Raw genomic sequence first — 23,168 nt, 5'->3', positions numbered from 1 at the left:
CTACAGATTACCCCTGGATGAAGCTGGTTAAAGTGCTAGACTGAACCAAAGTTCTTCAGAACAATTTAGGCACCCTTTCACTTTCCCTTTTACTTGTTTGCTCCTAGTGGGAAGCTCACTAACAAAGCCAATCTTATTATCAAATAAGGAGCTTTCTTCAGTGGATTGAAATGATTTGAGGACGCTTAGAGGATCAAATCATGCTTTGATGCCTTCCTTGCAGTAAAATAAAACTGAGAATATGATACTGCACTAGGGGAATGGCCGGTCAAAAAAGTTGGAGCTTTGTTGGAACTATACCTACCTGTGTGTGTCATCACTGCAGGAGATATTTGTCCACCCTCTACATGGTTAATATTCTGTATTCTAATAAAACAAAGATTGTGCCGCCGAAGTAGAGTCCGATGTTTATATTCTTTCCAAGGAATTTGCAGAATGCTCTCTTTCAATTAGGAAATAGAGTTAAATTAACATATGAGCTTGTTTTTGGTGAAACAACCAAGCCCAAATGGCGCTCTACATACTCCAAGTAAAAAAAATTATCTCCTTAATTTAAGGCAAAAGTATTTTGCAACCCCCCAATAGATTAACCCAAGTATGCTGAAGTCATGCATGTTCCTTTCCTTCCACACACTCAACATGACATACACGTTGATTGTGGTCCAAGGGTGTATATATCCTCACATTCCACCAATCATCGGCCGACGGGAACGAGGGTTGAGGGAAAACTCGACGCCAAACCACTAGTTGACAACAATACCACGCTTTGTACAGTGAAAGAACAATCTTTATGAAAGCAAGCAACCCTCTTTTGGACCGGAAAGACAAAGTTGACATGTGGAGTTTTTTTTTTTGAGGAAAAGTTGACATGTGGAGCTGCGAGACCAAGATCGTGCAGTTGTCTGCAATCACGAAGCATGAGCACGAGAAGAGGTTGAGGTTGGGGCATGCCCTCCAACCCCCTGTTAGCCGAAAAGGATTATCTTGGCTTCGCCCTCGATCTTTCCGTGAAAGGTTGAACTTTTGGTTCTTACTATGCAATTGTGGTTTTACTCGCATTTTTTTATCCACCCATGAATCTCAAAATTAAAAACTACTCGTAGTACTACTAGTAGTAATAAAGTTCTTCATCACCCCCGCTGCCTTGGGTGTACCACCACATGTGGCCGTAACAGTTTCCCCTTCATTCCCGTTGCGATCCGAACGGAAAAACGGCCGCCCTGCTCCCGCTAGCGCCACCCGGCTATTCGTCCCCCGAAAAATCGCCACCGGCCCCACCACCACCACCCCACCTCCATGGCGTTCCCCTCCCTGTCCCCCCACCCCTCGTCGGCGGCGGCGTGGCGGCGGCGCTCCGGCCTCGTCGCGCTCCTCCTGCTCCTCCTCTTCCTCTCCTTCCAGGTACCCCTCCCCTCCCGTCCGCACCACTCACCCACCCCAACGCACACTCCTATCGCCTGCCCTCGCCGGCCGCAATGGCGGAATGCGGCGGCGCAGCACGAGCCGGCGGAAAAAAAGGGGTTCTTTCCCTCCTTCCTTCCTCGCTTCTGACCGTTCCTCCCGCTCCGGCCCCGCAGGTCGTCGTCCACGTCCCCTCGGTCAGATCGGCGGTGTCGCGGCGGCTCTTCTCCGACCACCGCCACCTAGCGTAAGTACCGCCGCCGCCGCCTCTCCGTTCCGATGCCCGCCCTGCGCTTGAAATTCTCTAATTCTGATGCTGCCTTCAATTTCCAGCGCGCGGGAGGCCCGGAGCTGCCCAGGGTGCGGCGATTTGCAGGTTATACTGTACCTGACTTCTCAGGCCAGGAGAATCTTTGGAACCATGTGTGTGATTGTGCAATGTGAAACAATGTGGGGTTATGTTTGCTTGGGCAGGATGTGGAGGATTTCAACAAGACCATTGCGTACACGGACCAGGATGGCAGGATCAAGCTGTTCAAGGTCACCGCCAGGGAATTCATGTCGTCCTCTATCTGGGAGAACCCTCTGCTGCCAAGAGATAGCCAGCCGCTTGCCGAAATTGTATGTCGTGAACAAACATGTTTCGTCGTGAATATAAATTGAAAAACTATTTTTAGTTTCTAACTCTCAGCGACTTCTTCTGTTATGGTAGAAAGAGACCGCAGAGGAGCAGCCACTGGACACTGGATCAGAAGCCAACAATCTTTCAAGTGCAGCGGTTTCGGCAACCCAAAGACCCGACCCGATAAAACTAAAGCGAGAGGTCAAACATTTATTTGTCTTACATAGTTGTTTTGTAAGATGGTGGATATTCATCTTTGCGTTGCAAATGTTTTTGGTTCACTCCCTAATTTGTCAGTTCTTATTCATTGCTGTCGCCTTGTTGTAAACATCACGGTTCCTGCAGGTATTTCGACGTAGAAGAAAGCAGCAGCGGATTCAAGAGTTGCTTCAGATGGACAAGGAGGCCGAGCTCCAGCTGCGAAACGCAGCCACAAACAGCTCGAGGAACTTTGATAATAAAGTGAAAGTCAGTTACAATATATGGAGGCAGGAGTTCCACCACACAAATACAGACTCCACGGTGAAGCTCATGATAGATCAGATAATAATGGCAAAGGTGTACGCCACCATTGCACGTTCCCAGAATGAGACCGACTTGTTTGCATCACTCATGAAGTGCATAAAAGAAAGCAAAGCAGCTATTGGAGATGCACATATGGACAGTGAACTGGATTCAAGGTACTTCATTTAACACCTCTGAAAATTTCAGACTTTTCTTCAGTTTCTTGTTCGCATTGGCATGGAATGATGTATATATCCCCCTCTCTTGTTCTGCAGCGCTTTAGAGAGAGCAAAAGCAATGGGGCATGTATTGTCGTCAGCTAGAGATGTTCTGTACAACTCTGATGAAGTATCCAGAAGATTGCGTGTTATGCTGCAGTCCGCGGAACTTAATATCGACACTGCGAAAAAGCAAAACACATTCCTGGTTCAGCATGCTGCAAAGACGGTTCCCATGCCCTTGCACTGCCTACATATGCAGTTGATAACCGATTATCATCTCCGTGATGGTGTGATCAAGGAGTATTTTCAAGCTGCTGCTTTGAAGGACGAAGAAGATAAAGCAAAGCTCGAGGATCGGTCACTCTATCACTATGCTATATTTTCTGATAATGTCCTTGCAGCCTCAGTAGTTGTCAGATCAACCGTGACAAATGCCAAGGAGCCAAATAAGCATGTGTTCCACATCGTCACTGACAAGCTTAATTTTGCAGCTATGAAGATGTGGTTCATCAGTCATTCTCCCCGCCCTGCTACTGTCCATGTGGAGAACATTGACAATTTCAAGTGGCTCAATTCGTCTTATTGTTTGGTTATGCGGCAACTTGAGTCAGCTCGTCTCAAGGAATTTTACTTTAAAGCACATGACCCGTCATCACTCTCTGATGGGACTGAAAATCTGAAGTACAGGAACCCAAAATATTTGTCTATGCTCAACCATCTAAGGTTCTACATGCCAGAGATACATCCCAAGCTTGACAAGATACTGTTTCTTGATGATGATGTTGTTGTGCAGAAGGACTTGACACCCCTCTGGGATGTTGATCTTAAAGGGATGGTAAATGGTGCTGTTGAAACCTGCAAAGAAAGTTTCCATCGCTTCGACACTTATCTAAACTTCTCACACCCTAAGATCTCTGAGAATTTTGATCCACGTGCTTGTGGTTGGGCTTTTGGAATGAACATGTTTGACCTGAAGGAGTGGAAGAAGCGAAACATCACTGGAATATACCATTATTGGCAAAATTTGGTAAGTAAGGAGCAAAAAAAGTATTGTTATATTGTTGAACTACATTTATCCCACTGTGTATGTTATGTCTACGCTATCATCTTACAACAATTGCTTGTCAGTAGCTTTTATTGGTTTCACTTACTATTAGAAGCTGTTTTGCAGAATGAGGATCGCAAGTTGTGGAAGCTGGGCACATTACCTCCAGGACTAATTACATTCTACAATTTGACACACCCATTGGATCACACTTGGCATGTCTTGGGCCTTGGCTATGATCCTGCTGTTGACATTACTGAAATCGAGAATGCAGCGGTAGTTCACTATAATGGGAATTACAAGCCCTGGCTGGACCTTGCCGTTTCCAAGTACAAGGCCTACTGGTCCAAGTATGTCGATGTTGACAGCTCGCACATTCGGCATTGCTACGCAAGCAAACAATGACATATGTATCATTCTGTTTTGGTACTTTTGTGCCACGAGTTTTTCACCAGGAGCGAGTTAGGTAGAGCAGTGATATGTCTAACATTGTTCGGCATCATAATCTTGTCATTCTTGTGCTTAATAATCTACTCCCTCCATCCCATAATGTAAGACGTTTTTTAACACTACACTAGTGTCAAAAAACATCTTACATTATGGGACGGAGGGAGTAGCTTTTTCTCATGTATCAACTACATGCACAGTGATTTGTAAGTCACAGCATAGTAAATATTCTTCTGCTCATTCAAGGATACAAAAATGAATTGAAAGAACAGTAAATGTTCAACAAGGTAATAAAGAAACCCAACTGTTTATTATCTGGTACTCCCTCCGTCCGAAAATACTTGCCATCTAAATGGATAAAAAGAGATGTATCTAGAACTAAAATACGTCTAGATACGTCCCCTTTTATCCATTTTGATGACAAGTATTTCCGGACGGAGGGAGTATATGAATTACAGGCCCAATAAGTATGGAGTAATTATGCGTAAGAATGTGGAAACAAATGGAGTAATTTTTCTATGCCTTCTGTAAGAAGAAAAGAGAAGCTGAGAGTGGAGAATGAACAGGTGGCTGTTTGCGTAGAGCTTGTGCTGGATTTTTTTTAGGGAAAAAGGAAGGTTCAGTGCTCATTCCCTATGAATACTAGAACTGAACCTGAAGTTCTTCCCTTTGAAGTAGCACTGAACCTGAAGTTGCAGCAAGAAGCTGAGTCAACGAGGGATAGTGCTTCAACAAAGGGGGCTGGAAATGCAACAAAAGGTAACTCTGGAGAACTGACTCAGTTATGTCTAGTGATGTGCCCATGTAGAACCTTTTTACAGCACCCATTTTAATTGAGTTTTTTCTTCACATGTAGCACCTTTTTTCACCTCATCTGGTAGTGATATTTTTTGTTGGTTAATGTACCAGCTCATAGTTTGAATCACAATATACTACCGATTCAAGAATAAATCCAGAGAACCCTTGTTAATCGGCATGTGGTAGTGGTTTGTTCATATGATTTGACATGAATTAATCACTGATTACTGAGGTAGGTGTCTCTGATAGCATGCATCTCTGCAGCAGCGTCACTTGTTGACATTCTTTTTCTAGGCAGTTGTTTGAGCATAGGACACCAAGCTGGATGATGGCAGCCAAACATTCCTGGTCTCTGGTTATATTTTCTGTATTAGTGCTATTGTTTGCTTCATCATGCAGCCAGATGTTGGAATCTGCTATTTTCATGACATTCGCAGGAAGACTTGCTGCATGTGCAAAGTATTGCAGGGTTTAACCCATCTCCAAGTACAAGGCATACTGGTCCAAGTATGTCGATATTGACAGCTCACACATTCGGTATGTTTTGGCATGTTTTTCACCAGGAGGGAGTTAGGTAGAGTAGTTTAGCTTCATAGTCTTGTCATTCTTGCGCTTAATAATCTAGCTATTACCATTGTTGAGGAAATTGTTACCTGGTAACTGCTCGTTTGGCTGGCGAGTAGGGGATTAATAGGCTAATCGGCAAGTTAATCAATTAATCGGCTGATTTATCAGTTTACCGGCTACTCGCTGACCGTACGAGTAGAGATTAATCGGACGAATCCTTGAACAGGGGCTATTACTTATGTATCAACTGTGTGTACTGTGTACAGTGATGAATAGTTAGTAAATATTCTTATCATTGTTGTTTTTAGTAAATATTTTCTTTTATTTGCTCAAGGGTACACTAGATATTCTATGGAATATGAATTGACAAAAAGTAATTGTTCAAGAAGATAATAAAGAAATTCAAATGTGTATGCTCTGCTATGAGTTATAGGCCCAATTAAGAATGGAGTAATCATGCTTAAGAATGTGAAACCAAATGAGGAATTCTCAATCTCAGAACCACATGCAGCTTAGAAACAAAAGTCACCCTGAGCCGCGACTCTTCTCTTGCAGAGCCTGGTTGATTCAGGAATTGGTTGACTGAAATTAACTGATGGAGGGCATATGTCTGTCTTATTTATACCCTAGACCACACCAATGTTGGCACAAATGATGACGCGTATAAGGTGGATAATACAGTACCAGTTGATAGAGTTTACACCACAATATAACTACAGATTTCAATAATCAATTTGGAGAACCCATGCTAATCAGCATATGGTAGTGGTTTTTTCATATAGTTCGACATCACTTCACTATTACCGAGGTAGGCATCTCTGATGCCATGCATCTCTGCAGCAGCATCACTTGTTGACAGCCGCTCTCTAGGCAATTGCTTTGAGCATAAGACACCAAGCTTGATAACGGCAGCCAAACATTCCTCAGCTATAGTTACATGTTCTGTATCATTGCAATCATTTGCTTCATCATGCAGCCAGATGTTGGAGTCTGCTATCTCCATGACATTCCCAGGAAGACCACCTGACTTTGCGAAGTATTGCAGGGTTAACCCATCTCTGAACATATCATCTGTCGGGCACCTTCCGGTAAACATCTCGATCAAGGTGATCCCGAGGCTGTACACATCACCATAAGTTGATACCGAAAGCCCTTCTCCATATTCTGCATTGGATTGAAACAATTTGGAGTATAAACAGGTATGCACAGAAGGTTTTTTTTTTTTTTTGCGGGGAAGTTATGCACAGAAGTTGTTTCATGAACATATACCTAATCTGGTGTTATCATGTGAAGCATAGGGGGAGCATATTCAGTTACCTGGAGCAACATATCCAATGGATCCTCTTATTCTGATGGAGCTAAGGGAATTTGCAGAAGCTTCGCTTCCACCTTCATTAAGAATTCTAGCGATACCAAAATCCCCAATACGAGCCCTCATGTCACCAGTGAGAAGAATGTTGCTTGGCTTGAGATCGCAATGGATGATGGAAGGTTGGCAACCATTGTGTAGATAGTCTAAAGCATCCACAAGGTCAACAGCGATATCTAACCTCTGTGACAAGCTGAGTGTTCCATTTCTGTTTTGACTTTCAATGTCTGGGTGGATCCAGCGGTCTAAGCTGCCATTAGGCATGAGCTCGAAGACTAGCGCTCTGAAGTCTTGGCCTTGGTGGTTGATGCTTGAACAGCACGTGACGATTTTTACAAGGCAACGGTGCCTAACTCTTCTTAGTGCCTCACATTCATCCTGGAAGCTTTTGTAGGATCCGGATTGCTGCAGATTAAACACCTTCACGGCCGCAGCGAAATTTTCTAGAGTACCTTTGTATACAGTACCATATCTTCCCTTCCCAAGCAGATTGGCTTCTGAAAACCCATCCGTTGCTTTGAGTATGTCATTGTATGAAACCATTGGAAGGTCAATCTTGGTCGTCTGAGGTGACCGTAGTTCTTTCCTCAACCCTGGCTTAAATTTTGTGTACAGAAATCCAGCTAAAGCAAGAGCTGCAAGGAAGACCAGGATACCTCCTGTTGTAGGGACAACTATTCTCAGAGACTTTGGCAAGCCTTTCTTGGAGCTTGGGCATTTTGGCAGTTGAAGCTGTGCTATTCCACCACATAACTCATTGTTGCCAACAATTGATAGTCCAGTTAAATTCCTGAAAATCCCTTCTTTTGGTACTTCACCTTGTAAATTGTTGAAGGATATGTCGAGGTGGAACAGCGATGTTGAATAACCTAGGAGTTCAGGTATTGGCCCTGATAGATCATTATGTGCAAGATACAATTCCTCCAAGCTGGTAATATTGCTCAGGTCCCCTGGAATGCTTCCATTCAGTTTGTTGTTCGTCAAATTCAGCACAGTAAGCCCTTTTATGTTCTTCAAACTGGGAGGGATGTTTCCTTGGAATGAATTGCCATCCATTAAGAGGGTTTCCAGGACTATGCAGCCACCAATGGTTGCAGGTATTTTACCAGACAGTTGGTTCCCGGATAGAAGAAGCTGCCCGAGATTTACCAACTTACCAACTTCTGAAGGAAGAGGTCCCTTCAGCAAGTTGTAAGACAAAGCCAAATATATTGAGATCGATGATAGTTGCATAATTTCACTTGGAATTGTGCCATTAAGATGGTTTCTCGATAGATCTAGCTGTGAAAGTTTTGTCAATTTTCCGATGCTTGATGGGATTGGTCCCTCCAAGCTGTTGAAGCTTGCATCAAACTTAGACAGACCGGTGAGGTTTCCAATGGAGGACGGGATAGATCCTGATAAGTTGTTGTAGCCCAGGTGTAGCTCCTTCAATTGTGTAAGCTTCCCTATGCTATCAGGAATTATCCCGGTGAGTAAGTTGTGACCAAGATGAAGCACCTCCAGACCTATGAAATTTCCAATATCTGATGGGATAGTACCAGATATATTGTTGGCCAAAATACTTAGCTCTTGGATGTTTGTGGATAAGTTAGATATTGAGGTTGGCAATTGCCCTGAGAACCTGTTTTGTTCTATAGACATCAGTCGCAGCCTGCTACAGTTTGTCAAAGAAGTAAGGAATTGCCATTCTCGCTCATTGTTTGCCTCGAACTTGTTCACATCCAGACAAAACCATCTAAGATACTGCAATCTTCCCAACTCTGAAGGGACAACCCCACTGAATCCGTTATTTGGAGCATCAAAAACCTGAAGTCTGGAGAGATTAGTTAGTGATGGAGGCACAACTCCAGTAAATTGATTGTCCCCCATCGCAAACTGTTGCATGTTTGGAAGGCCTCTCCCCAGATCAGCTGGTAGACGGCCGTGCAGGTTGTTGTCCGCCACATAAAATCTGTGCAGAGATGACTGGTTGTACAGCGAAAGAGGAAACAAACCTGAGAGGTTATTTATGGCCAGCTGAAGGAACTCGAGAGGTGGGATGTTCCCAATGCCCTCAGGGATCGATCCCTGGAGATGGTTAGCTGCCAGCGACAAGATAGTCACCTGGGAGAGGTTCCCGAGTGACGACGGGATGGTCCCGGTGAGGCTGTTGTTGTATAGGTGTACAAGACGTAGCGATTGCATGTTGCCGATCTCAGAAGGTATGCTTCCTTGCAACCCCTTATTGTCAGCAATTACCATCTTCCTGAGGCTGCTGCAGTGGCTAATGTTGCTTGGAATCGCACCGGTGAGCATGTTCCCTTGCAGGCCAAGGTACCTGAGGCGGCGGAGGGAGCCGATGCTGGGAGGGATCTCGCCGTACAAGGGGTTGAGGCTCAAGTTGAGTGTGCGGAGGAACGTGAGGTTGCCGACGGCAGGGGAGATGGTGCCGGCGAGCCCCTGGGAGTTGAGGTCCAGAGCGACCACCCTCGATCGGTGCCTCTGGCTGCACGTGACGCCCTCCCAGGCGCAGTAGCTGATGCTCCTGTTCCAGGAGGACAGCACCCTTGAATGGTCTGAAATCCTTTCCTTGAATGCTTCGAGAGCGCTCTCATCTCCGTCATGTGCGCGCGTCACCCCCATGGTGGAGAGCAGGAGAAGCACAAGACATTTGATTCCGACGAGGCGCCGTGGCAGCGGTGTACCCCTCCGCCACATGGTTCTGTGCGTGGTTATTTTCACTCTCTCTTCCTTGGTATGGAACATTGGAGCTACAAGTTCTAGCCTTCTGATACAGAATTTGCACAATGTTGGTGTGCCTTTCGCGAAATTAAAATAGTACCGGTACTAAGTTGTCGATGTTAGTGACCTCGGACTGAATCTGACCACTTATGCAGCTGTGTTGAAACTGACGTGCCGTCCCTGATTAATTGCTCCTGAGCTGCACCTGGTCCCAGTGATGTAGTCCAGGAGGTCCCAGTGATTCATCAAAGTGGGGTGCAATGAATAAAACAATCAAGACTGTCTCTGTCTGATGGGAACCAATTAGCCTGAATTTTTCTATGTTTTTTGTAAAAAAAGAAAACAAGTATAGATGGGAATGTGTGGCTGAAGTTTAGGGGACCCATAGTTGAAGAAGTGCTCGTGTTGGATTTTTTTAAAAGGAAAAGGAAAGTTCAGTGTTTCATTCCCTTTGAACTAGCCCTGAAGTTGAAGTTGTGGCATGTAGTTTCCCCAGTGAAGTTGATGATTCAACAAAAGAGGCTGGAAGTGCAACAGAATTAACTATGGAAGACCGAGTCTGCAAAGAGAATTGGTGTATGTCTTGTGATGTACTGGATACTTTACACACACATTTCTTGAGTTTTGTTCTTCTCACGTAGCACCCCTGTTTCCCCTCTTGAATTAGCCCTGAGGTTGCAGCATGCCAGCATGTAGTTGATGAGCCAACAGAAGGTGATACTTCAGCAAAAGTGGCTGGAAGTGCAACACAAGTAACTTGGAAACAAAAGCCAGTGCTGAAATTTGGATTAAACAGTAGGCGAGCTGCGACTCATTCCTTGCAGTTAGCGGCTGGTTGATTCAGAAATTGGTTGACTGGAATAAACTGATGGAAGGCATATGTTCTTGTGTTCTTTATACCCTAGACCACAGCAATGCTGTCACAAATGATAACGTGTATAAAGTGAATAATACAGTACCAGTTGATAGACTTTACATCACAATATAGTACAAATCTCAAAAATATACTTGGAGAACCCATGGTTATCGGCATTTGGTACTGGTTTCTTCATATGATTTAACAGCACTTCACTGACTACTGAGGTAGGCATCTCTGATGGCATGCATCTCTGCAGCAGCATCACTTGTTGACATCCTTTTTCTCGGCAATTGCTTTGAGCATAGGATGCCAAGCTGGATTATGGCAGCCAGACATTCCCTGGCTCTGGTTATATGTTCTGCATCAGCACTATTGTTTGCTTCATCATGCTGCCAGATGTTGGAGTCTGCTATCTCCATGACATTCCCTGAAAGACCTGCTGCCTCTGCAAAGTATTGAAGGGTTAACCCATCTCTGAACATATCATCTGTCGGGCACCTTCCTGTAAACATCTCGATCAAGTTGATCCCGAGGCAGTACACATCACCATAAGGTGCCGTGGCAGCAGCGTACCCCTCCACCACATGGTCTGCTGTGTTGTGTTGGTTCTTGGTGTGGTTCTTTTCGCTCTCTACTCCTTTCCTTGGTATAGTTCATCTGAGGTACAACATGATCTGCTTTTCCAAATGCGGAATTGGCACGGTGTCCACAAAGCCTTTCTCCAGAGTAAAATAGTAGCAGCACCAACATTTTCCTGTTAGTGACCTCAGACCGAATTTGACCACTCCTGCACCTTTGTTGACCAGATTAAGTGCTGCTAAATTGACCTGGTCCCATGCATCCATGATGCTGATATCCATGGAGGTCCCAGTGATCCATCCATCAAGGTACGCCGCAATGAATAAAACAATCAGGTAGGAACCAAGGATAAATTTTTCTATGCCCTTCTGTAAGAAAAGAGAATGCTGAGAATGGAGAAGGAAAGAACAGGTGGCTGCTTTTCTAGTGTGTGTTGGGTAGTTTTTAACAAAGGGGGCTGGAACAACAAAAGTAACTTTGAAGAGCTGAGTCATGTTGCAAAAGTTGGGCACATTGCCTCCAGGCTAATTACCTTCCACAGCTTGACAAATCCATTGGAACACACTTCGCATGTCTTGGGCTTTGTCTACGATCCAGCTGTTGACATTGCTGAAATCGAGAATGCACATATGTCATTACAACGGGAATTACAAGCCCTGGCTGGACCTTGCCATGTCCAAGTACAAGGCCTACTGGTCCAAGTATGATGATGTTGACATATTTATCATTCTTTTTTGGTACTTTTGACCATGAGTTTTTCACCAGGAGGGAGTCTAACATAGTTCAGCATCATATTATTGACATTCTTGTGCTTAATAATCTAGCTCTTACTCATGTAGTATCAACTACACCCACAGTGATTTATAAGTCGAAACATAGTAAACATTCGTTTGCTGACTAAGAATACACTGGGTGTTTTATGGAAGGTGGACCGACAGAACAATAAATGTTCAACAAGGTAGTAAAGAAACCCAACTGTTTTTGCTCTGCCATACGGATTAGAGGCCCAATAAGCATGGAGTTATTATGCATAAGAATGTGGAGGAAAATGGAGCATTCTCAATGTCAGAACTCAGAACCATGTAGCCTAGAAACAAAATACACTCATAAAAAACAAATATTAAATCATGAGCAGTCTCTCACAGTTAGAGGATGATTGATTCAGGTAAGGGTTGACTGAATAAACTGATGGAGAACATATGTGTCTTATTTACACCCATGGCCACACGAAATGTTGTCACAAATGTTAATGCATATGGAGTGAACAATACAGTACCAGCTGATAATTTACATCACAATATACTGCAGATTCAAGAATAAATTCAGAGGACCCAATCGGCATGTGGTAGTGGTTTGTTTATATGATTTGACAGCAATTCATCTCTGATTACTGATGTAGGCATCTCTGATAGCATGCATCTCTGCAGCAGCATCACTTGTTGACATCCTTTCTCTGGGCAATTGCTTTGAGCATAGGATGCCAAGCTGGATGATGGCAGCCAAACATTCCCTGGCTCTGGTTATATGTTCTGCATCAGCGCTATTGTTTGCTTCATCATGCAGCCAGATGTTGGAGTCTGCTATCACCATGACATTCCCAGGAAGACCTGCTGCCTCTGCAAAGCGTTGCAGGGTTAGCCCATCTCTGAACATGTCGTCTGTCGGACACCTTCCAGTAAACATCTCGATCAAGGTGATCCCGAGGCTGTACGCATCACCATAAGTAGATACCGGAAGCCCTTCTCCATATTCTACAATGGATTGAAACAATTCGGGGTATAAACAGGTATGCACGGAAGTTATTTCATAAACATATATCTAATTAAGCCTTAAAAACCATATATCTAATTAAATGTTCATTTCAAGCATAGGGGGAGCATATTCAGTTACCTGGAGCAACATATCCGATGGATCCTCTTATTCCCATGGAGCTAAGGGAACTTGCAGAGGCTTCGCTTGCAGCTTCTTTTAGAATTCTAGCAATGCCAAAATCCCCAACACGAGCCCTCATGTCCTCTGTGAGAAGAATGTTGCTTGGCTTGAGATCGCAATGGATGATGGAAGGTTGGCAACCATTGTGAAGATAGTCTATAGCATCCACGAGGTCAACGGCGATATCTAACCTCTGTGACAGGCTGAGTGTTCCCATTCTGTTTTGGCTTTCAATATCTGGGTGGATCCAGCGGTCTAAGCTGAAATTGGGCATGAGCTCGAAGACTAGCGCTCTGAAGTCTTGGCCTTGGTGGTTGATGCTTGAACAACATGTGATGATCTTTACAAGGCAACGGTGCCTAACTCTTCTTAGTGCCTTACATTCATCCAGGAAGCTCTTGTAGGATCCAGATTGCTGCAGATTAAACACCTTCACAGCCGCAGTAAAATTTTCCAGAGTGCCTTTGTATACAGTACCATATCTTCCCTTCCCAAGCAGATTGGCTTCTGAAAACCCGTCTGTTGCTTTGAGTATGTCGTTGTATGAAACCATTGGAAGGTCAATCATGATCGTCTGAGGTGACAGTAGTTCTTTCCTCAACCCTGACCTAAATTTTCTGTACAGAAATACAGCTAAAGCAAGAGCTGCAAGTAAGACCAGGATACCTCCTGCTGTAGGGACAACTATTCTCAGGGACTTTGGCAAGCTTTTCTTGGAGCTTGGGCATCTTGGCAGTTGAAGCTGTGGTATTCCACCACATAACTCATTATTTCCAACAATTGATAGTCCAGTTAAATTCCCGAAAATCCCTTGTTTTGGTACTTCACCTCGTAAATTGTTGAAGGATATGTCGAGGTGGAACAACGACGTTGAATTACCTAGGAGTTCAGGGATTGGCCCTGATAGATCATTATGTGCAAGATACAGTTCCTGCAAGCTTGTAATCTTGCTCAGGTCGTGTGGGATGCTGCCGTTCAGTTTGTTGTTTGTCAAATTCAGTATGGTAAGCCCTTTGATGTTTTTCAAACTGGGAGGGATGTTTCCTTCGAATGAATTGCCATCCATCAAGAGGGTTTCCAGGACTACACAGCCACCAATGGTTGCAGGTATTTTACCAGACAGTCTGTTCCCGGATAGAAGAAGCTGCCCGAGATTTACCAAATTACCAACCTCTGAAGGAAGAGGTCCCTCCAGCAAGTTGTAAGACAAAGCCAAATATATTGACATTGATGGTAGTTGCATAATTTCACTTGGAATTGAGCCATTAAGATGGTTTCTTGATAGACCTAGCTGTGAAAGTTTGGTCAATTTTCCGATGCTTGACGGAACTGGACCCTCCAAGCCGTTGATGCTTGCACCAAACTTAGACAGACCAGTGAGGTTTCCGATGGTGGACGGGATAAATCCTGATAAGTTGTTGTAGCCCAGGTATAGCTCCTTCAAGTGTATAAGCTTCCCTATGCTCTCAGGAATTATCCCAGTGAGTAAGTTGCGGCCAAGAACAAGCACCTCCAGACCTATCAAGTTTCCGATATCCGATGGGATGGTACCAGATATATTGTTGGCAAAGATATTTAGCTCTTGGATGTTTGTGGACAAGTTAGACAATGAGGTTGGCAAGTGTCCCGAGATCCTGTTTTGTTCTATAGACATCAGTTGCAATCTGCTACAGTTTGTCAAAGAAGTAAAGAATTGCCATTCTTGTTCATTGTTTGCCTCAAACATGTTCCCAACCAGATTAAACCATCTAAGATACTGCAATTTTCCCAAGTCTGAAGGGACAACCCCACTGAATCCATTATTTGCAACATCAAAAAGCTGGAGTCTGGAGATATTAGTCAGTGATGGAGGCACAACTCCAGTGAATCGGTTATTCCCAAATCCAAATTGTTGTATGCTAGGAAGGCTTCTCCCCAGATGAGCTGGTAGACGGCCATGCAGGTTGTTGTCCGTCACAAAAAACATGTACAGAGATGACTGGTTGTACAACGAAAGAGGAAACAAACCTGAGAGGTTGTTCATGGCCAGCTGAAGGAACACAAGATGTGGATTGTTCCCAATACCCTCGGGGATGGATCCCTCAAGATGGTTAGCTGCCAGGGACAAGATGGCCAGCCGGGAGAGATTCCCGAGCGATGACGGGATATTCCCAGTGAGGCTGTTGTTGTACAGCTGTAGAACATGTAGTGACTGCATGTTGCCGATCTCAGAAGGTATGCTTCCTTGTAATCCCTTGTTGTTGGTGATTGTCATCAACCTGAGGCTGGTGCAGCGGCTAATGTTGCTTGGAATCACACCAGTGATCATGTTCCCTTGCAGCCCAAGGTACTTGAGGCGGCGGAGGGAGCCGATGCTGGGAGGTATCTCACCATACAAGGGATTGAAGCTTAAGTTGAGCATCTGGAGGAATGTGAGGTTGCCGATGGCAGGGGAGATGGTGCCGGCGAGCCCCTGGGAGTTGAGGTCCAGAGCGACCACCCTCGACCTGTGCCGCCGGCTGCACGTGACGCCCTCCCAGGCGCAGTAGCTGATGCTCCGGTTCCAGGAGGCCAGCGCCCCGGAATGGTCTGAAATCCTTTCCTTGAAAGCTTGGAGAGCTCTCTCATCGCCGTCGTCCGCGCGCGTCTCCCCCATGGTAGAGAGCAGGAGAAGCACAAGCCATCTGATTCCGACGAGGCGCGGTGGCAGCGGCGTACCCATCCACCGCATGGTCTGCTGCCTTGCGTTGATTCTTGTGGGCGGTTCTTTTCGCTCTCTCCTCCTTTCCTTTGTACAGATCATCAGAGCTACTTGATCTGCCTTTCCAAATACGGAGTCCGCAAAGCCTTTCTCCATATTAAAGTAGTAGTAGCAGCACCAACATTTTCCTGTTGGTGACCTCAGACCGGATTTTGACCACTCCTGCACCTTTGTTGAAACTGTCGTGTGCTGGACTTGTTGGCCCTGATTAATTTGCTGCTGAACTGCACCTGGCCCCAGACTCCCATGCATCCATGATGCTGAAATCCAAGAGGTCCCAGTGATTCATCAAGGCGCGGGCGCAATGAATAAATAATCAATACTGCCTGATGAGAACCGAGGGTAAGTTTTTATATGCCTTATACTCCCTCCGTCCCAAAATAAATGTCTCAACTTTATACTAAAGTTGTACTAGAGTTAAGACACTTATTTTGGGACGGAGGGAGTATGTAAGAAGAAAACATAAGTTCAGGATGAAGACGGAAAGAACAGGTGGCTGTTTTTGTGGCGTGTGTTGGATATCTTTCTAAGAAAAAGGGAAGTTGAGTGCTCATTCACCCCCTTTGATCAGCACTGAGCCAACAAAAGTAACTTTTGAAGATTAGCAGCACAGGCAGTTCCAACACAACACTGAGACCAACTTCAGCAAATGATTTTGCCAACCACTTGAAGATCAACTGTCCACAGGTGGTGAGTTCTGTGAGTGACGGCTACAATACTGAATTACTAACTGTCATCTACTGCAACCCCAACTTTCAGGCTTGTACAGAAAATAGTGATACTATTTAGGAAGCACAACGCGGTTGGCTCACAGGAGAACACCAGATTTCCTGATAGTTTGATGTCAATTCTGTGGACCATCCAGTTCCAGGAGGCCAGCACCGGGGAATCGTCGTCGTGTGCATGCATCCTCTTCACCTGGTCCAAGCGCGGAGTTGGCGAGCCTTTCTCCGGATTAAAATCGCAGCACCAACTTTTTCCTGTTGGTGGCATGAGGCAGAATTCTGACTTGTCGACGACCCTGATCAATTCGAGCCCCGTGCTACCACATGCATCTATGATGCTGACCCAAGGAGGAGGCGCGGTGCAATGACTAGACAACCATAACTGTGTAACGAACCAGAGAGGAAGGGGATCAGCACTGAACTAGAGAGGTAGGTGAGGATTTCAGAGAGAGAAGCAGGAGGCTTGGGGAGGAGGAAGCTGCTTTCCAGAGGAAGGATTAGGTGAGAATAGAATACAGACAAGTCTTGACGCATGCTCTCGCTCGCTGCCACAGGCGGGCAGCTTATAAACCCAAGTCTCTTACGCGCACACCTACTCGTGGGGCCCGGTCGCAGGATGCCAAGTTGCCAGGTGTCACAAACTGCCTGCCTGATGGAATTTCAGTGCTCAACTGCTCATTCATCCCCCTTTGAATCAGCCCTCGCCGGAAACTGCAGCAAGAAGCTTAGTTAGCCAACAAAGTGGACTTTGAAGAAGTGAGCCAGCAAAGAGAAGAAGCGCATGTTTTTTTTGTGGTTATTATCATATAGCAACTCTTTTTTACTTCATTATCATGTACGGAACTCAATTTTGTTCTTTTTTATTAGCTGGCAGTGTGCTGGCCGCTTTTGCAATGTTTTTTTTCTGTTGGATTAATGACTTGTGGAGCTTTTCCCCTGGACCAGTTTAACTGTACTTCGGAAAATGCTGCATGGGTGGTATGTTTTGCAAGTAATGGCCGGGTGTTTTTATACTTATTTAATAGTATTATTACGAACTAACAAAAGAATACAAGTATACTGGGAAAACAACTTAACAAAGTTTCTCAGGTATTCCCTAGAAACATTTCTCAGGTACTTAACAAAAAAGAAAACTCCATCTTCTTTGCGAAAGAAAACGAATTAATTCGAAATCACAGGGAATGAAAATGAAAAGCCTTTTTTTTACGCAAAGAAAAAAGAGAGCAGATTTTTGCAACTAACAAGGAAAGAAAAACCCCATACGAAACAGGTACATCTCATGTGGGCTGAGCTCTGTCTACGTATCTCACTCAGATGGGCCGCGCTGTGTCTATTTCTCCAGCCCAACTGGATGGGCCAACGCTGCCACGAGCCTGCGACCGAGAGAGGAGGCGGTGCGCTGCTGCGCGCTCCCTTGCATTAGTCCCACCTCGCTAGTTCGCAGGGAGCGGCGCCGGTTTATAAGGCGAGGCGCTGCAGGTTGTAGCACGACCTTGCTTGAACAGGATCTGTTCTATAGGCTCGTACCGCTGCATCCTTTACCAATAAGGAGGCAAGCACTTCAGTCTGGTTGATGAACTCTGACCTCTGGGCCAGAGCGTGATTAACGGCCAGGATTCCTCTGATGGAGGCTATCGGTCGGCTGTAGAGGATCGTTCCTGCCTGGCCATGCTTGTGCAGGGTGGCCCAGAGGTTGTCTGACAGACTCCAGAACCTTTTTTTTTGTTGCCATATTTGAATTTTTTAGCTGCAGAAAAATCTCTTCATCTGAAAATTAGGTGCACTCTTTCTTCATGAAAATTACCACATCTGAAATTATGACACAGCAGTGAGAGTGGCAGGAAAGCCAAACAAAATGGATCAAAGCTTCTATTCAGGCTGAAGATGGAACACAGCAAAGATTAACCAACACAATGTCTTTTATTTCCTCTTTTGCACAGACACAGTACGACAGACGAAGTGACGAACCCGGCAACACCGGCTCACAACACCCACCAACATTGTTCATCGGTATTACACACGATATTCATTTCACTGTTACACTTTTTTATTCATGGCTACACCCCCACAGAACAGATTCAGTTCATGCTGCACCCTCCTTGGGTCCACCGAACCAACCGAGGCGGGTGAGCGACTGGTTCTCTCCTCCTTTTCCATCTACATGCTCGGCTTAATCTTGAGCCGCGATGCCAGCTTCTGCCCGAGGGACGTGTCACACTGCAACAGCATTGGTAAAAGCATGGTTGGATTCAGTGTGTTTAATAATCCCAGATACACGTAACAGTACAGCAGTGTGCATGGTCACCTATTGGCAACTGAAAATAAAGAACAGAAGTGTACCTGTGACCAGTATGAGACCCAGATGCCCTGGATTTCATGGGTTACGCGAGCATCCGTGAGCGCATCAACCCACCGCTGTAGGAAACGGTCTTGCCTGTGTTTTCATATAAGATACAGTTCGGTTAGCAACGCTCCTTGATTTCTTCTATGTGCCTAAAGACTTGAAACAAATCAAACTAAGTTTGGGATGAACCTGGCAGGGTCGAAGGATCGGTATCTCTCGCCAGCCTGCTTGAAATTGTTCTCCTTCTCGATAATGCACTGCAGTTCCAAAAGTACAGATGCACCAAACCATTTGTTAATGGTGGGGGCATTAATCCCTAGAGTATTTTAGTCACAGTTCGAACGGGCTCAAGTTGCATACCTTCTCCCGGCAGCCAGATAGAACGCGAGGAGGGATAGGGTACTGTTCAGCATGACGAGTAGGATCAAACCTTGAAGGGAAGTAGTTCACCTGAAAATCAATCCAAATATATGTAACTGCAGTGAACTTGAAACATAACTACACATTATTTCTGTCAATCGGAGGAAATACTGCATCCTGCATGCAGAAGGGATGAAAAGTTTTAAAGAACAATGTACCTCCTCATCCCTGTGCATGAAATTCATTAAGCCATCATGATGGTTGTTGTGGTGAGCACATTTCGGGGCGTTCACAGGAAGCATCAAGTAGTTTGGACCAAGACGGTGCCTTTGGGTATCAGCATAGGAGAAAATCCTTGTCTGGAGCAGCTTATCATCAGAGTAGTGGATTCCAGGGACAGTGATTGCTGGGCAGAAAGCAAGCTGTTCATTTTCTGCGAAGAAATTATCAATGTTCTTGTTGAGCACCATCCGTCCAACTGGTTGCAGTGGGATGATATCCTCTGGCCAGGTCTTGGTGACATCAAGAGGGTCAAAGTCAAATTTATCCTCATGATCAGCATCAATGGTCTGAATGAAGAGCTTCCATTCTGGGTAATTCCCAGCTGCAATAGAATCGGTCAAGTCCTTTGTGGCATGGGTGTGGCAGGTGCCTCCTACAGTAACGGCTTCATCATCTAAGAGGCACTTCACACCACATGTAGGCTTCCAATGGAACTTAACAAGGTGCGCCTTTCCATCCCTGCTGATTAAGGTGTAGGTGTTGACACCAAAACCGTCCATGTGCCTGTAGTTGAGTGGAATGCCAACATCATCAAAGAGGAAGGTGAACATGTGCAGACTCTCCGGGTGGTGCGAAAAGAAGTCAACTATTCTCCAGTTCTCCTGCATGTTGGTCTTTGGACTTGGCTTGAAAGCATGGACCATGTCAGGGAACTTCATCCCATCTCGGATGAAAAACACAGGCATGTTGTTCCCAACAAGGTCAAAGTTACCCTGAAAATGCATACCAGGAGATGTCAGTTAAACATGCAGGTTGAATTAAAAGGTCTGCAGCCATAATTATCTAAGTGCAGATGATAAACAGTTTATAACATAAGGGAAAATAAGGCAGGACAGAGGGCTCAATCCTTACAAACAGTGGTAAATTTATATTACTACATAATGGAACATGTGCTATGGTTTCAACATCTTCCAATAGCCACACGCTGGCAATTGTTGATAGAACTAAAAAGGCATTCAAAGCAGCCAGAATTTTACTGTACCAGCTAAAACAGGCTAAAGAGTCTTTTACTCCCTCCGTCCCAAAATTCCTGTCTTAGATTTGCCTTGATACATCCGTATTTAGATAAATCTAAGACAAGAATTTTGGGACAGAGGGAGTACTATTTAACAGGCTTGGACAAAAAGGCATTATGGCGAATGACATGCTAACAGAACATAAACTGCTCAAATGTGATTGTACACAGCATAAAGTAGCTGTAATAATAATCTCATCTCAAAAGGATAACATCAAATACGACATGAAGAACGATCATTAGTACCTCTCTGGTGTAGAACTTCACCGCAAAACCACGTGGATCCCTCAAGGTCTCAGGGCTTCCACGCTCATGCACGACAGTAGAGAACCGGACAATAACCGGGGTCTGAACCCCAGGAGCCCGGAGAAAGTCAGCACATGTGAGCTGAGAAACATCATGAGTCACCTCAAAGAATCCCTTTGCACTGGCTCCCCGTGCATGAACAACACGTTCAGGGATACGCTCCCGGTCAAACTGCGCAAGCTTTTCAATCAGATGGTAATCCTCAAGGAGGATAGGTCCTGCGAAATGAAGAATTCATCATCATGCCGAGTAACAAATTAATCATGGGGAGAAGATACTAAAAGCAGAAGCTTCTGGGCATAGCTACAGATACAAAAGAGGAAAAATCACACTGGGCAACTTCAGATAGCTTTCACTTTCAGGAAAATTGGCATTTTGTTACGACAAACAGCCATGTTTGGAGTGTGGAATTCCAATCGCTTTCAAAGTTGGGGAGTTACTCAACAGTCAAACTTTGATTTCGTACTAGTTTTGAAGCTTGGGCTATGCTGAACATAGATGAATTGTTGTAAGATTATGTTTTCTTCTTGTGGGTGTAGAACTTGGTCCTACCTACATCAGGTTAGCGCTAAGAGCTAATCTACGGAATAGTAACGGACCACCAGACGGTCCAGACAGATCACTATCTAGGAGCCTCCAATCGTCCCGCATGATCGGATAATCGCTATGACTGGACCGTGACATGCCATGCCGTGTGAAAAAGGTATTGCTTGTTAGCTTCCCTGTTGAGCAACCCTATGGCATGACAGTGACCGACGAAAATATCAAGCTTCCTGTATGTTTGCAACAAAAGTTTTGTCTGGCTGGACCACGGAACCCGGCGTGTTGTGAATGAAGCTACAGGGAGTGCCCACAGAATTCAATCAAGCGCTTACAGGAACCAAACCTGAGCCGGTAGGTGAATGTATCTGACAGACAAAAACGCTGGAGCAACACACAGGAGGAGGATCAAAACGCTCGTACCAAATACTAGATGTAAACGGCATGTGAATTGACAGCAAGGCCAGGGCGCTGACGCTGCGGGAGAGGAGACCTCCCGCAGATCCAGAGAGAATCGACCCAAAGAGCCCCTGATTTTCAATTTCGCCGCCGGAGAAGCAATCTAAGGTAAGCTAAGCGTAGGGGGTGGCTACAGGCTCAAGACGGGCGGGGGCAGCAAGAAGCCAAGAAGAGCAGATCGGGGAGGTGGGTTGGGGTGGGGCGGCTGACAGACCTCGCTGCCCGACGGTGAGGGCGTTGTTGTTGTTCCAGACGGGCGCGCCGGAGTTGGTGGTCCAGTAGCCGGAGTTGGCCCCGCTCGTCGGCCGGTGCTGCGAACAACACAAGAAACCAGGAAAACCGAGCGCGTCAGATGAGCGGATCGCGGGGCGACAGGGACAGCCGAATCGGCGATCCGGGCCAGCCAGCTGGCGGGACCGGGTCGGCTGGGGGAGGATCGGTGGGGTACATACCTTGTAGGGATCCATGGCCGGGACCGGCGGCGATCCAGGCGCTTGCGTGGGTGGTGGGCGATGAGGTCGAGAGGGCGGAGGAGTTGGGGAGAAAGAAGGAAGAAAGAGAGCTGATGGACGAAGTAAGCGGCGGGTCGGGTCGGCCTTTTCTAGTTGGGCCCGCGCCCACCTTATTAGTTCCGGTGGCCGGCGGGCCGGCGGGTGGGGCCCGCGCGCAGTGGGGGAGAGGGGCGTGGGCTGCGCGGATGGCGGTCGTGGCCGTCACGTACGCCGCTAGTGATCAGTTTGCTTGCATCATCGCGCCGGATGGGGATGGGGATGGGGATGGGGGCGTTGGTTAGAGATGGATGGATGGATGGATGGATGGATAGATGGAACAAAAGTCGATGGGGATTTGTTTATTTCCTCTCTCGGCAAATGTCGACGGATATGGTGGGATGCGGATCAGACGGAGATCAGCCGTCGGTGGCCTGCGGGGGCATCAATCTTGTTCACACTACATATGTACAACTAGCACATGAATCGGTAAATAGGGGGTGAATAAATCATACCCTCTGATAGGCCAGGCTAGGGCCACAGCGGTGGCAGCAGCTTCAGCTTCCTCTGCAACCTTCTTCTTGGCGGCATCATCTTCAACCATTGGGTCGGTACACGTGTGCTCCCGATAGACGAAAAAAAGAGCTAAAGAAGTATTAGAAAATATTTTTAAAAACATAAAAAAGCAAGGAAAATAAAAAAAACAAAGAAAACCCCAAGAAACAAGAAAAGCCCCGAAGAACCAAGGGAAACCAACGAATGGAAGATAAATGAGCAAAAATTGGTTTACACGTGCGCAAGGCTCCTGCTCCTTTGCTTGAAATGTCGCCATGTGTCGGGC

The 23,168-nt window shown here is 45.7% G+C and overlaps 4 protein-coding genes and 1 non-coding gene across 5 annotated transcripts; 2 read left to right on the top strand and 3 right to left on the bottom strand.

Annotated features, from left to right (window-relative positions):
• Window positions 1-1,236: 1,236 nt before the first annotated feature.
• On the top strand, window positions 1,237-4,322 carry LOC109751764 (probable galacturonosyltransferase 3). The gene is made up of 8 exons (XM_020310651.4): window positions 1,237-1,401; window positions 1,578-1,648; window positions 1,735-1,777; window positions 1,876-2,022; window positions 2,114-2,224; window positions 2,369-2,703; window positions 2,803-3,775; window positions 3,920-4,322. Exons 1-8 carry the CDS (start codon window positions 1,297-1,299, stop codon window positions 4,196-4,198), a joined length of 2,064 nt encoding a protein of 687 aa, XP_020166240.1. The 5' UTR covers window positions 1,237-1,296; the 3' UTR covers window positions 4,199-4,322.
• A 1,077-nt stretch (window positions 4,323-5,399) lies between these two features.
• On the bottom strand, window positions 5,400-9,970 carry LOC109751762 (receptor kinase-like protein Xa21). Its single transcript, XM_020310648.4, has 2 exons — window positions 6,923-9,970; window positions 5,400-6,769 (listed from the first exon to the last, which is right to left on the bottom strand). Exons 1-2 carry the CDS (start codon window positions 9,720-9,722, stop codon window positions 6,354-6,356), a joined length of 3,216 nt encoding a protein of 1,071 aa, XP_020166237.1. The 5' UTR covers window positions 9,723-9,970; the 3' UTR covers window positions 5,400-6,353.
• A 2,407-nt stretch (window positions 9,971-12,377) lies between these two features.
• LOC109751758 (uncharacterized) lies at window positions 12,378-16,154 on the bottom strand. The gene is made up of 2 exons (XM_020310642.4): window positions 13,027-16,154; window positions 12,378-12,887 (listed from the first exon to the last, which is right to left on the bottom strand). Exons 1-2 carry the CDS (start codon window positions 16,058-16,060, stop codon window positions 12,514-12,516), a joined length of 3,408 nt encoding a protein of 1,135 aa, XP_020166231.2. The 5' UTR covers window positions 16,061-16,154; the 3' UTR covers window positions 12,378-12,513.
• Window positions 16,155-18,020: 1,866 nt separating this feature from the next.
• LOC120970184 (small nucleolar RNA U3) lies at window positions 18,021-18,240 on the top strand. The gene has a single exon (XR_005764922.1). It is a non-coding gene; the product is annotated as a small nucleolar RNA U3 (small nucleolar RNA).
• A 194-nt stretch (window positions 18,241-18,434) lies between these two features.
• On the bottom strand, window positions 18,435-22,595 carry LOC109751763 (catalase isozyme 1). The gene is made up of 8 exons (XM_020310649.4): window positions 22,292-22,595; window positions 22,054-22,150; window positions 20,781-21,058; window positions 19,456-20,232; window positions 19,238-19,327; window positions 19,067-19,134; window positions 18,874-18,967; window positions 18,435-18,750 (listed from the first exon to the last, which is right to left on the bottom strand). Exons 1-8 carry the CDS (start codon window positions 22,304-22,306, stop codon window positions 18,691-18,693), a joined length of 1,479 nt encoding a protein of 492 aa, XP_020166238.1. The 5' UTR covers window positions 22,307-22,595; the 3' UTR covers window positions 18,435-18,690.
• Window positions 22,596-23,168: the final 573 nt, after the last annotated feature.

Source organism: Aegilops tauschii, chromosome 7 (genome assembly GCF_002575655.3).
Source record: "Aegilops tauschii subsp. strangulata cultivar AL8/78 chromosome 7, Aet v6.0, whole genome shotgun sequence".
Classification (NCBI taxonomy): Eukaryota; Viridiplantae; Streptophyta; class Magnoliopsida; order Poales; family Poaceae; genus Aegilops; species Aegilops tauschii.
This window is presented reverse-complemented; position numbering and strand designations above follow the sequence as displayed.